The sequence below is a fragment of the Callospermophilus lateralis genome, unplaced genomic scaffold (assembly GCF_048772815.1).
Source record: "Callospermophilus lateralis isolate mCalLat2 unplaced genomic scaffold, mCalLat2.hap1 Scaffold_1341, whole genome shotgun sequence".
NCBI lineage: Eukaryota > Metazoa > Chordata > Mammalia > Rodentia > Sciuridae > Callospermophilus > Callospermophilus lateralis.
In genome coordinates this window covers 131419-146542 of record NW_027512504.1, presented here as the reverse complement: position 1 = coordinate 146542, position 15124 = coordinate 131419, and the positions used below count along the sequence as shown (strand labels likewise).

Below are 15124 nucleotides of genomic sequence, written 5' to 3'. Positions count from 1 at the left end.
ACACCCTGAAACAAAGCTTTTCAAAATGCTCCAGGCTTCCACGGTTTTGACTTTTCTTACATAAATAAATATTAAAAGCAATAATAAGCTCCTATCATGCACCTCTCCTGACTCTCTACAAAGAAAAAAAATTAAGGAGTGACTGTTCTAAGTATTAGAAATGACAAAAGTCTACCTTTCTTTTAAGCACCTGTCAAGTCCACATACTAAAATGTCCTTGGAGGAAATGAAAGATCTCCACCTGGAGGAAAAATACCTACAACCAGAAACCACAGAAATTGATGGAATCCTCATGACCAAGCTGATAAGTGATAACTGGGACAAAATCTGGAATTCCCAAGCAAAATCTGATGATCTCCTCATTGCAACCTATGCAAAGGCAGGTGGGTGTGCAGAAATAGCAGTAGGTGGCATCAGCCTTAGCAAAGCAATGATATTGAAAGTGGGACTCCTAATTTTAATGAATATAGTTATTCTTCAGTACTGGTCCCTGGAAAAAGTGGAACCAAGACTTATTCATGAATGCAAATGCAAGATCCTCCCTCTTATTTAGGTCCTTGGTAAAGAAAGAGGTGGCCAGAATTGCAAAGGAATAAAAAAAATTACAAAACAACGTAAGAGCACAGAATCTAAGAAATAGTGTAGAAGTTCTTCCAGTAAATCTTGGCTGCCCAGGATCTCCTTCTTCTCTGTTAAGATTTCCTGAATGAACAGTAGCCCCTATTTCTGAGATGTTCCTCCTAGGGAGAAATTGACAAGAAAATGAATCTTTCAGCCCAATAGATACTGGGCTAAAATAACAGTGTCTAAAACCTATGTGAGTATGGTGGAATGCATCTGGGAAAGTGGAGATGATGTCTACCAGCCTCTTATAAAATGAAGTGGATTATGTGGGGGAAAAAGGCAAAGGATATCTCAGGATTGTGCAGAGTAGAAAAATAGGAAAAGACTGTGATGAAGTGACTGATGATCTCCTGCATTTTCTATATTTCTAATCCCACACTGTGTGACCAAGTGAAGCAAAGAACTATAAGCTGTAACCAGTTTGAAAAAAAATCTCTCAGGGACCGCTTGACTCAGTAAGAAAAATATTAGATATTCATAATCAGAAAGATTGCAAGAAAGTGTGAATTCACTGAAGATATTTGGAAGATGCTTCTTTCTTCATAGGTTCTGAAGCACCCCACCTCACCAGATCTTATTTAGTCAACTAGGTTAGGCACTTTCAGTTTCTCAATACTCTTCTTTCCTGACTAATTTGCTTTGGACACTTCTCTTGCCTAGTTCTTAACTTCATCCTGTATTGTTCTTCAGGAAGAAATTTTGTTTCAACTCACCTTGGAAATTATGCAGTCGAACATATTGTCCTCTATACCATGGTCCTGACACTCTTTCTCTCTATTTCCCACTTCTCAATACCTCTCAACCTCTTCTGAGCCTTTCTTACACTTCCAGCATGGAGAGTACGCCTGCCTCTCTCTCTTAGCTCTTGAAATTTCCTCTCCTGGCTTGCCCTGCCTCCTTAATGGAGATGCACACTCCATTCTGCTTTGAGTATTCATTCCAGGCCTTGTACCTTTCTCCTCAATTAGACCTACTGACCCCCACTGCAGTAACTCAGCCTCCCTCCCATAATTTAACTTTTGCCTATCCATATGTCCATTAATATCCCTCTTCTATATCATTTAGAATTCAGGTTGACTAAGGGTATCAGAAAACTCAAAATAACACAAAAGAAAAGTTGTCCTTATATTGGTAGTCCAATACTGAAACAGTGGCTGCACCCTTCATCAGCAAACCTGACTCCTTCTAACTTTCTTCTCTACCACCTTAAGATGTGGCTTTTGCTTCTATGGTCCTGTATAAGTTGCTGGAGGTCCAATCATCATTCCAAAATACCATCAAAGAGGTCGTAAATAAGGAGTTACTCTCTGTACCTCCCTTTAAAAACTGCTTCCCAGAATTTAGTGCCCTGGCCACATGTAATTACAAGAAAGATTGAAAATGCAGCTTTTTATATAAATAGTTATAAGTCCAGCTAATATTTGAGGATCTCTTAATTTGAAAGGAAAAAAAAATGAATAGTAGCTAGATAATAAGCAGTCTCTGCCATATTTCCTCCAAAAAAAAAAACCATAGTAGCTTGTTAAAGGAGGGACATTGGCTAATTCATCTTTATGTCTCATTACATTTGATTCAATATTTATACAACCAATCTAGGTCTATTACCTGCAAATTTCTATGCTAAATACTAAGGATACAGAGAACAGGTGTTGCAAAGAAGCACATATTATGAGCAGGTCATGACAATGAGAATGGAGGGGCTCCAGTGCTCAAAGGAGGATCCCACCTACTTTGGTTGGCATACAGAGAAGGTGACACATGAGATGATCCTGTTCCATGTTCAGAAAAAGCAAATTTAACTGAATAATCAAGGAAAAATGGATTGAACTGTGCCATGGTGAATGGTATTGAGAATGATTGATGCTTTTAGGAACAACCTGGACACAGGAGATTGTGGACATGATCCAAAATGATGGAGATGTGCAAAAGTGCCAGAGGGCCAACACCTTTGACCGGCACCCTTTCCTAGAGTGGTCTTTACCTCCACCTCTCAACTCAGGTAAGTGTGCCCAGCTGGGACCTGAGAGGTCATTACCACCATACAGGGTCAGTCTTCACCTAAGGAAGGCATTTTCCCATAGGCCTCTTAGAAAGTATTTCCAAATGAAACTGAGAAGGAATCTGAAGATAATCTAAATCAAAAAAGTAGGAAAAATGACTTCCAAATTCCTTTTCTAAGATGTATGATTTGGCAGCATCAGGTACACATTTCTTCCTTATGCTGGAGCATTTTAGTGTAGAGAAGGCAGATGGATCCTAAATAATTTGGATCCTAAATGTCTCCCCAGTGTCCACATAGTAAAGGCTTGATCCCCATTTGGAGTTGACAGAAGGTACAGTACCTTTGGTAGGCAGGACATGGTGGGAGGGGTTTAGAGAATTGGGTGTGCCCTTGAAGTTGAGGGACCCTTTGCTCTCCGTCTTGCCCTTCCTGTCCATGAGGTGAGTTGTTTTGTTCTACCCAATGCTCTCACCATGAGATGCTGCTTCATCATAGGCCCAAGGCAAAAGGGCCAAATGGTCATTGACTGGAACCTCTAAAACTGTGAATTAAAACAAATCTTTCCTCTTTATAAGTTGATTATTTGAAGTATCTGTTTTCATGATGGAAAGCTAACATAGCAAGATTGAGGAACCATAGCATCCACTGAGCCATATTTTTTTGGTATATAGATACTGAAATATTATTTAGCCATAAAGGAGTGAAATTCTGTCATTTGCCCCAATGTAAATGTGACTAAAGAACATTATGAGATAAGCCAGACACAAAAAGAAAAATACTGCATGTTTTTGCTCATATGTGGGACTTAACATTTAATTTTATAGAAATTGTAGACTGCAAGTCACTAGAGGCTAGGAAGAGGAACCAGACAGAAATTGAATAATGAGCATCAAAATACAGTTAAATGGGAGGAAAACGTTCCAGCATTCTATACAGCACAGTAGGTCATCTATAGTTTTCAATAATTTCATTATGTATCTTATAATAAACTAGAAGAGTTCAAAGTTTCCTAGCACAAAGAAAAATAATTGTTTAAAAAGATGGAAATGCTGATTACCTTGACTTGATGATTACATGTTGTATACATGTTACATTATCACAGTGCCCCATAAGAATATATAATTTTGTGTGGATCATGTGTCAGTTGTTTTTAACATGTCTTGAAAAGCCACATTCCTGTGTCATTCTGCTGCCAGCTCACGAAGGGAATGTCTTCAAATGTATTTTATCTAAAACCTGTCTACCAAAGAATTAAATCAAATTTATATAGTAGCAATATCAAAAAACATCATGCATCACATCAAATATAGTAAGAAATGTAAGGCACAACACCCTTGAAGAGTCTGTAATCAAGTAGAGAATAAAGAACATGTTTTCATAAAATATATAGTAATAAATGGGACCTTTGGCAACAGAAGATAACCCAATAGTGAGAAGGCATAGACTTGGGAATCCAACAATTCTGCTAGAAATAGTGGTTGAGATTCTTCACCATGAACAAGTTATTAGGCATCTCAAAATCTAATTTTTTTTATTTGTAAAATAATAATAGCTATAATAATGCCTATTATTATTTATATTTATATTATTATTTAATAATACCAGATATTTGTTATGACATTTTCTTAATTTAATAGGGTCTTCAGCACTATAAAGCTCCTCCTTCTTCATTTCATATGAGAATTGAATCCTGCTTTATCTAATAGCATCACAATCCCTTTTTATTTTTAATTTGCATGTTTTATCTCTATTCATTCCTTTACTTTGGCCTTTATTAGTCAGTGTGTTTTAGAAAGGTCTATTCTGCATATTGTTAGATTTCCTTTTATGAGTCAATTTGAAAAACCTTAATACTTCTAAATTTAAGAGCACTGACTCTTATTGATTTGACTAATAGGTTTGGTTCTAATTATATCAGATTCAAAAATTTCAAAATTTTGGTTCTAATTCAAATATTCAAAATTCAAAATTTTGGTTCTAATTATGTCAGATTTAAAAATTTCATTTGAAATTACTGTGTATAACAATGTTTACTGTGTTCATATGATTTTTTTCTTTTCTTTTATTAAAGTGTATGCAGGACTTTTTGTTTGGGTTTTTATTGTTTTGTTTGTTGTATTTTTTTATGATTAGGAAAATCTCTACCTTTTTGCCAGTGTTTATCTATCTATAAATTACTACCTCTAAAAATGTAAATTTTTTTCTCTTACATAATCTTTTATGATTTGATATGCTGGTTTCAAAAGAATCCTCTGACTCCCTCATTACTTATACAGAAGCCGGTGATATTACTCAAATTTTGAGTTGCATTATTTCTACTTCATTGTAATGTATAAGATCTACACATTATTTTACCCAGGACTTTACTTGCATTATTTTAGATCTAGTACTAAATAATGTGAAAAATTGCTCGTAAGTACTTTTAACAAAGTGTTCTGGGTCGTTTCTTGGTTCAATGAAACTTATTCTCATAGATAGTGAAGGAAGGGCTCCTATGTGCTGCATTTAGTGACTTCTTACACACTCAATCATTTATTCTACAACTCTTTGGTATTTAAAGCACAGCTGCACTGGTTACAGTATCTTTTATTCACAAGTTCTTTCCTAAAGCCTCTTTAAAATGCTACTCCACTTTTTCCTTGTTTGATTGTTTTTTTTATGCTATTTTTAAGAAGTCCAAGGCTAGTTGTATTCTCTCAACTTCATGAACCATTTCATCTGTTTTCTAGAGGTCCTTATCTTCAGATCTAGTAACTTCAGTATGTTTCAGAATTGATCATTATAAATCTACTTCCCATGGCTTAGATGTAAATTAAAGGACTTGTTCCAGAAAGTTTGTACAACTTATGGACTTAAAAATTATTTCCATTCCACTATTTTTTTTTTTTACTTCTCAGGAACTTCAATGCATGCCAGTTTTGGAACTTCCTCACCTGTCTTCTGCTTTGGACACTTTTTTTCCACTTCTTTCATTTTGTCACTGTTATTTTCTTAGGCATTTTCTTGCTTTCCTTCACTATCTCCTGTTAAGTTTGCATTTAAATCTTTTCTCCATTGCCTACATCATAATTTAATCTGTTTCTAGTATTCTTTTGGGTTTTTTTCTATATCTTTCTTGATTTCTACCAGATCTTTTTGTACTTGTCTATCTTTTTTTTTTTTTCATTTCTACTCTTGTTTCTTGTAGTTCTGATTATATATATATATACAATTCCCAAATTTCTGTTTCAGAATATTGAATTTAGTCTGACAGGTTGTGGCACCATGTTTTCAGGTTTGTAGTTGGTTTGGGAAAGTGGTTTGCTTTTTCTGACTTTTACAGTAATTTGGTATTAATTCACTCAGCCCTTTTCCACTTATGTTCATTTTATGGACAGTCCTTAGTTTGAAAGCACCCTCTTGAATCTGTAGGGCCTCTTCTGTGTGCTTTTGTTTGTGGATAGTGCTGGTGATGGGAAGAGGAGGAAGAACAGTCAAGAGTTGCTTTTCTTTTCATTTCCACAAGGTCTTTACTTTTTCTTCATTCCCTTCTTTCTTTCCTTTCTCCACCATATTTCCATATAATAACTCCCTTTCTCCATAGATCTGCTTCTTTGTCAGATGGTTTGTTCTCCACAAATGACACTTCTGTTTTCCTTTCAAGCCTTCCCCTGAAGTTTATGCAGTGTTTAACCAGTCCCAGCTGCGCTCAGTGTTCTAGCACTTAGCATTGGACTTTCTCTTTCTAGGAATGATTCTGTCTATGCCTTACTCAGTCTTGCTGGCCTTGCTTATCTCCTGTTTCTCACAGAGCTCCACCTCTGTGGCCCTCCACACCCACCGACTGATGACTTCCCATCATGGCTCCCACATTTAACTATTTGGAAAAATTACTTGATGACTATAAAGCTCCACTTTTCAGTTAAAAGCATCTTGCTGCACAGTGCTCAGTGCTGGCACACAACAGGAACTTGGTTATGGAAGTAACAGCTGAAAGAAAGGCTGAAACTCTAGACAGAGTTTCTAGGGCCATCGAGGTGCCCCAGTAACCTCCCTCTCTTTAGAGGAATAGGCAGTTCTTCCATGCAACAACAGAGATGCCCAAAGAACCAGATACCCTGAGTCTTATTCTCACTAAACTAAACCTCCCAAAGCCTCTTTGTGTGCCAACCCAGGCACAACTCAGTGCTCAACAGGAGAGGGAACAGTGTTGCCTCCATGTTTTGCTGTGCCTCATTAGTGTTGTACTCTACCAGAATGGACAGGTAGACTGTATGGGCTAGGGGGGCAACACGGACTATGACATCATTCTTTAAGGCACAGAGCCAGTCGTGTGGTCAATATGATTTCCAATGTTTGACAAAACACTATTGGATCCATGTAGCTGATGAGAAATGTTCAACTTATTTCCCAGGTCTGGACCTGGCCAATAAAATGCCTTCTCCTAGAACTCTGAAGACTCATCTACCTGTTCAGATGCTACCACCATCCTTCTGGAAAGAGAATTCAAAAGTAAGATTTGCTACTCTAAGTAGAAACAAGCAAAGACAGTCAAAGGAAACTAATCAGAGAACTACATTAAACATGGTGGCTGTAGGCCATAATACCATACCCTTTACTCTGGATCCACCTTCCTTTCCTAATACTATTTCTAGAAATATACTGGGAAATTGTTCTGATTGACAACTAAGCCAACTTCAAAGGCAGTGATCAATGAAACAAAGCAGGCACTTCCTGAGGAAGGTTGGTATCTTAGTTTGGGTCCTCCAACAAGCATAGGGTATGGGGGAGTTAGATATGCAATAATCTACTTGGGGAAAAACCTGCAGGGAGAAAGTGTAGACAAAGGAGCATGGAGAGCCATCAGATCGTGATGCTGGCCTGATCCCGTGGGGCAAGTAAGGAGATCTGGGGACATTTGCAATGAAGCCCTGAACAAAATGCAGCCACACCAATGCAGATTCTCCAACCAAAGCCAACCACCAGAGAGTCTTGATTGCCTAGAAAGCCCCATCATGCTCACTCTTTAGCTAAGAGCAGCCTTTGAGAAATGTGGCCTTTCAAGGAATATGGTGGCAAATTCAGAGTGATGCAGCTGAGTCTGTCAATTATATTCTCCACTGTCAAAATCTGAAGTCCATGCTCATGTTCATTATCTGGCTGTTCCAATTAAATAATGTCCACTTTGGTGTTCAAAAACTATTTCTCTTCCTTTCAGGATGAGAAATCTGATTTTGTTAGCATCTAGAAACTTGGCCCACACTTAAAAAGAACATATCTCATGAAGCAAGCTTCCAGGTGCTATTATGCCTCTATGTCCATGCAATAATAAAGATGACACTTCCTAATTCAAATCCCACAAATGCAGTGTACATTGACTATATTAGTGTTTCTTTTTGATATGTGCTCTACCAGTGAAACTTGAAATCAATGTAATATGAATATAAACTAAATACTAAATTGAAATTTACAATAGAAAGTACAATCACGTGGCAGAATCAGATGCTCATATTAACTGGACTAGAATATCTCCTTATGGGCAAGATCCTAGGGAAACCCAATTACATGAAAGTTGCAAACAAAGTGAGTTGATGTTAAGTTTCTCACTGCCAAGATACCCACAAGCTCTTTCATTTTCTGTACTGAACTCAATTAGAAACCATAAGAGTTATGTCTGTTTAGCTATAGCACTGTCCTTGGTGCCGTGTCCATATACAAAATGCAATTCTGTTTTCTGGGTTTCTATGACTCACCAATTCTTTATCTTGACCATCTCCTCTTTCCAAATAAAGTACAATACTACTGAACAGTTGTTCATATTCAGAAATCCTCTCCCATTCCTGTGAAGGGGAAAGGGGGGGGGCAAGACAAAATAGTATAGACAGCCATAAGACTATGCTTAGGAATTGTATCCCATTCCTGAGATTACACCCAAGACACCTTGACTCATGAAAAATTTTTGCTTTATTGCCACAGATAATTCCATTCATGACATGCTAATTTTGCTGCTCAAAAACCAGTATTATTACCAGATCTTGTAGGCTTAGTGTCAGAAGATACACTAGCCCTTGGTTATTCACCATACTAACACCTTCTTTTTGTAAACTCAGGTCTTCTAAATAGTGTAGAAATATCAATGGCATTATCTCTCTTTATGCACTAAGATTTGTGAGTTAAGTTCAGTAGAAAAAAACTTTAGAGAACTTAGTACAAGCTTTTCATTTTAGGATGGTATAATAGGATGAAGAGTGATTGCCCAAAGATATCTGCATCTATTAAACAGTACCTGGGAATGTTATTATTGCAAAATGGACCTTGTAGGTATAATAAAATTTAGGATCTCAAGATGGTATGATTATCCTGGATTATCTAGGCCCTAGATATCACCATGAAGGACTTAGGAAATAGGAAATGTGACAAATAAAGAAGTTAGAGTGATCCAGGAGGGTGTCAGGAGGAAAAACAATGCAGGCAAAAAATGCAGTCACACTCCAGAAGTCAAACACAAGGAAATGAATTTTTCCCTAGAACTACCAAAAGGAACCAGATTTGATTACACCTTGACTTTAGCCCAGTGAAATCTGACCTCCATATCTTTAAAAGAATAAATCAACATTGTTTTAAAACACTGAATTTGTGGTGACTTGTTTCATCAGCAATTCAAAACTAATACAGGTCAACAAACTCTTGGAAATTTATTTAACATTGGACTACACATCCCTATCTATCCCAAGACTCATACTGTCAGTTACTCAGGCCTTGAAAGCAAGAGCTGACATAAAAATTAAGAAATATCTGAGAATATATTGATACATGGCTTTGTAGTTACCTCAGATTTTTTGGTTTCTTAATTATGTTCATGAATATTGGATGGAAATCCAACAGCAAAATTGGGCCAGAAAAATAGTCATGACAGGACTAAGAGAATAATAGGTGAAATATAGTTGGGAATGTAAGATAGAGAGAGAGAGAGTAATTCACCAAGAGGAAACTATGACTGAGTATTGGTTGTGTTGGACACAAATTCTGTTGATAAAGTGATATGCTGGGCAAAAGTGCTTGAGAAAATTTTGAGCTTGTATCGGTTGGCTTTGAAGTACTGTAATGAAATACCTGACACAGCTACTTGTGAAGTAAAAGGAGGACTATTTTGGCTTGAAGGTTAAAATACAAGACCAGGCAGTCCACTTAGTTAGACATCCAGTTAGGGCAATTTATGGCAAAAGTGCATATCAGAGTGAGTTTTCACATCTTTAGCTATATATATGTGTATGTGTATGTGTGTAAACACACACACACACATATAGATGTGTGTGTGTGTTTACATCACATCTTTAGCTATATATATGTGTATGTGTATGTGTGTAAACACACACATATATATATATATATATATAGAGAGAGAGAGAGAGAGGGAGAGAGAGAGAGAGAGAGAGAGGGAGAGACAGAGACAGAGACAGAGAGAGAGACAGACAGACAAAAAAGAGGACACAGGATCCTACAATCCCCTCTGAGAATACACCTCCAATGACCTAAGACCTCCCTCTCACAAGGCTCTATCTCTTCCAGTAATTCTACCCTAAGTACCAATTCTTTACATATGGAACTTTGGGGGGGAACACTACCCATCCTCACAGTGCTCAACCTCCCCAACCCCACTGAAAGCAGCATAGGTTGGAACAGAAGCCAAGGTGGTTAGGGAAGGAGGGGGACAGCAAGACAAGAAGCTAAGAGGTCATTTTTTCTTGCCAGGACATTCCATTGCCTTTCCTTTAAGAATCAGCATCACAAACATCACTAAAGGAAGAGTTGGCACTGTCCTTAGAGGTCCTCAATCTTATCCATGAATAAAAACATAGGAATGATAATTTATCTATAAGCCTGGGATTCATCTTGTAGGAATGGGACAATAAGCTCATTGCTTTAGCTCCTTCCACTTTATAATTTAGATTTCTTGTTTATCAAAATCCAAGGAGAACCTTTCCTTCACATGTTATGACCCTCTCAAGTTCAAATATTGAAATTCTAATCCTCAAAGTAATGGTTTTAAGAATGGGGGTGCTTTCATAGATGATTAGGTCCTTAGGTCCTAAGATTAGGACTCTTATAAAACATGGTCATCTATGAGGAAGCAAGACCTGACCAGACAATCTAACCTCTAGAATTGTGAGAAATAACCTTTCTAGTTTTCATATGACACCCAGTCTGTGGTACTTTGTTAGAGCACCCTGAATAGATGAACATACCTTATTCTCCAAGTTAAGTTAGGATGAGTACAGTATTTATGTGCAACCCAGGAAAATTCTAGGATTTAAAAGAAGAGGTACTCAATAGTAACACAAAGACTACCAGCTACAAATCAGAACAATTTCTAGGCAGACTGGAAGAGATGATCACTTTGTAGAAAACATATGTATGTTCTATTCCTCCAATAGAATCATCCAAGACTCTCCAAAATGGCTTTCTAAAAACAACAACCTCAGCACTAAATGGTGATAATTTTCTATCTTGCTTTCTCTCTGCCTCTCTCTCTCTTTTCTGGATGATTCCAGATTATCTATGTAGCTAGAAATGCCAAGGACTGTCTGGTATCTTACTATCACTTTTCAAGAATGAATTCAATGGTGCCTGACCCTGGTACATGGGAGGAATACATTGAAACATTTAAAGATGGAAAAGGTAAGTGAAAGAAAACTGTGGGTTCCTATTTTCTCCCTCACTTAGCTATTGACATAAAAAAAAAGAGTTTTCACTGAATTGTATCTGTCAAGGTCCTACAAGGAAGTAGATGTCATGAATGAGGTCTCCCAGGAGATGTCAACAAATAGACTATTCACAATGCTGTGGGCAGAGTTTTGGGAAATCAGCAAGAACTAGTGAAGTATTCTTGAAGGAGCAACAGTTCCCTGGAGATAGGAGAGGTCCCCTTCACAGGAGCTGAGGCCTTTGGTGGAGGTAGCAATCAATAAAGTGAGTCAATTGGGAGGCATCAGTGAAACAAATATATTGTTCTTTCTCTCTTCCTGCTTGCAAAAGCCTTCCAATGCTTCTTGAAATAAAGTCCATCTATAATTCTGAGGTAAAAGGAGCCCCTGGTGACAGATTGTGCAGGTCGACTTGCAAAGTGCTTGGCAACGTAGATAAAGATGCAAGGTACAGGAGGGTTCACAGGGACAACAAAAGACACCCAGCAATCTTCTCTCCTCCCATTTACCATCACTGAAAACAAAGATGCCCCAAGAGCAGGTAATTAGAGACTTTTTAAAATGAAAGTCTTTTTTTCAAAATCAGCATGTTGGAAACAATATTTATTGATCTATACAATTTGTGGTGATGCAAAGAAAAAGACTTTTATTCCCTGGCCATAGAAAAAGTCTTGTGGAAAACTAAGTTTGAGGGTGGAAATATAACTCAGTAAATTCTGAATATTTTTCACAATCTTCCAAAATACTCTCAAAGAACAAGTTTTCTGTCTTGTGCAATAAGAATCCTTCTGCTCAGTATCTTTGTATTCTGGTTGTATTTAGTAATTTTCCTCTTTTATTTGATAAGTCATGCTCATTTGATAAGTTTCATATTGACATTGATGTCCCTTCTCTCTCCTCCTCAGTGCTATGGGGCTCCTGGTATGACCATGTAAAGGGATGGTGGGATATGAAGGACCAGCATCACATTCTCTACCTTTTCTATGAGGACATGAAAGAGGTGAAGGCAATACGATCCCCATCCTGTCATCCAGTTCCTGGGATGTGGGGACACTGGAATGTGGACTTACCAACAGAAGAACCTCTCCATGACACTCTTTCCAGCTAGGTTTTCCCCTCAGCTCTAACCATATTTTTTGTCTTCAGAATTATCTTTTGTTCACACTTTCCAGAAGACCCTTTTCCTCTGGAAATAGCTTGTGCCTTCTAGCCAGATCACCTTGTTGAATCCTGATACATATGAGTCATGTTTCTTTACCTACAAAATTATATCATCTCTATCTCATGAGTCTATTGTAAAGATTTTTGCGATCATAACTATCAAGTGTGCATATTTCTGTTCAAGAAATCTACTTCCTTCTCTCTCTTCTATGCCCTCCTCACTACTGGAGGTCTATTCCATTTGAAATTTGCTGGATTAGTGTCACACATTAGGACAGTGAACTGATTTCTCCATTTCATTGTGGACGAGTGGATAGCAGATTCAACCCTTGTGAGTCTGGATTAATGTCCTTGAATTACAAATTGCCACCTATGACCATGCTAAGAAGTACTCTAAAATTTAATCAAAAGCCATAACTCCTTTTTTTGCAACTTTTTTTTTTATCAGAAAGAAGCAAGGTACAAACATGTACACTTCTGGGTAAACTCGTTCTTTTATTAGCCTTCTATTAAACTCATAGACCATTTGCTCCCATTCTTATAGCCCAGACACTAGAGTTAATTATCACACTAACCAACACTCTCCTTTGTTCACTATGCCTTTCCTGATCTCCTCCAGAAGTTAACATTTCTCCTTCTCTTGAGGTCACCTGGTCTCTCTCAGATGATCCCCATCCTGTCCTCCCCGTTCCTGGGATGTGGGGACACAGGAAGCACATCCAGAACTTCAATTGGTCATTTTATACCCAGTTTCCTTCTTGCAGGGCAATTTCCTTGATGATAGAAATAGTCCCAATCTTCTTGTTGCTGCACATCTGGGGTAGTACAGTGCCTTTAACTAGTAACACTTGAGAAATATTTGTGGAATATATTTGAATGAATCCCTTAACACGTCTCTTTACAAATGCAGTTAACCTTAACAGAATATCATCCCTAATGGAAGATCCCAAAATATTTATTTTGTGTAATTGTTCTACATACAGAACCCAAAGAGGGAAATTGAGAAGATATTGAAGTTCCTGGAGAAAGACATAACAGAGGAAGTTCTGAATAAAAACATCTATCATACCTCATTTGATGTCATGAAGCAAAAACCAATGGCCAACTATACTACTCTACCTAGCAGCATCATGGACCACTCCATCTCCCCTTTTATGAGGAAGGACATATATCCTAAGATGTCAAGTGAAACCCTGTAATTCTCAAGTCTACTTGGATTTTCCCATTAGTGTTTGATGCTGCATTGCTTATTCTTGCCAGCAATACCACTGTACAACTTGGGTGTACACTCAATTCTCCCTGGACTCCTGCAGCAATCACTGAGATTTTGCCTTGTTTCAGGGATGCCTGGTGACTGGAAGAACTATTTTACTGTGGCCCAAAATGAAGAATTTGACAAGGACTACCAAAAGAAGATGGCAGGGAGCACTCTGACTTTTCGCACAGAGATCTGAGAGCTGCTGGTGGGGAGGTGGGGTGCTGCCCCAGACTTTATTACTAGATTGTACCCATTTAAACCCCATGATACTTAAAAGCATTCTTCCTCCTATCCTAAACCATTCCACGCTATCTGTAGATCCTGAACTACTATAATAATACTTCATTAAAACATAATCAAATCCTGGATAGAAAGTTTTAAATTAGTTACATGGTCATTGTTGTGGACTCCTGCCTCATGAAAATATACTCTGTACTAAGGCAAAATAAACACAACTTCACTCCATCACTTGTCTATAACTATCTGGTTTCTCAAAGACAAAACTCCTGAAAAGAGATAAATAAATAAGAACAGAATTTCAGCGCAAGAGAAATTTAAAAATAAAGCAAAGAGAATAAGAAGTACCAGGGAGAAGATGAAGAACTATTTTTTTATTCTAAACATTTGTCTTGGTCCACTTTGTGCTGCGATAACTGACATGGATGGTTTATAAAGAACAGCGATTTCTTAAAATTCTGAAGCGTAGGAATTTCAAAGTTGAAAGGTTCACATGTGGCAAGGACTTTCTTGATGCATCATTCCATGGTGGAAAGTGTGATGGCAAGAAAGGATGAGAGGTGGGGGCTTACCCTTTCATTAGGAACTCACTGCCCCCCCATATTCATTCCTATGGCGATGCCCTTAATGACCTAATCACCTCTTATGAGGATCTTCCTCTCAACTGTGTTGCGATGGAGACTGAGTGTCTAACACAAAGTTGGGGGACATAGTAAACCACAGTGATGGTCAAGAATGAGAAAAATGATGACACAGCTCTAATATTAGACTATGAGATACAGAGGATAACATGAAAATGGAATCCAGGGAGCTGGGTCTGATCCAGGATGACCTGAAACAGTCTAAAGACCAAAGAGAAAGGCCACTGCTGGGCATTGGAGCAAATGCTAAAAAAAACAGAGGATAATCAAGAACCTGAGCCAACTTCTGTTACCGAAGTAAGGCTGAAAAGCAGAAAGAGATTTTATATTTCAGATGAACTTCTTAGAAAAAAAAGAACTATAAATTCACCTAGGAAAAATAAAATGAAAAATCCAGTCCCTTATACATTTTAAGAAAGATTTGAATCTTATATCTCTGGGGGAAAATATCACTTTTCATACTTCTTGAATAGAAGGCTTCTAGCAACATTGTCCTTACGGTCAAGTTAACCATAAA

The 15124-nt window shown here is 37.7% G+C and overlaps 1 protein-coding gene across 1 annotated transcript; it reads left to right on the top strand.

Annotated features, from left to right (window-relative positions):
* The first annotated feature begins 211 nt into the window (after nucleotides 1–211).
* LOC143387443 (sulfotransferase 1C1-like) lies at nucleotides 212–13925 on the top strand. Its single transcript, XM_076841857.1, has 7 exons — nucleotides 212–383; nucleotides 2495–2623; nucleotides 7020–7117; nucleotides 11158–11284; nucleotides 12216–12310; nucleotides 13455–13633; nucleotides 13811–13925. The coding sequence occupies exons 1-7, from the start codon at nucleotides 212–214 to the stop codon at nucleotides 13923–13925; spliced, it is 915 nt and encodes a 304-aa protein (XP_076697972.1).
* The last annotated feature ends 1199 nt before the right edge of the window (nucleotides 13926–15124 follow it).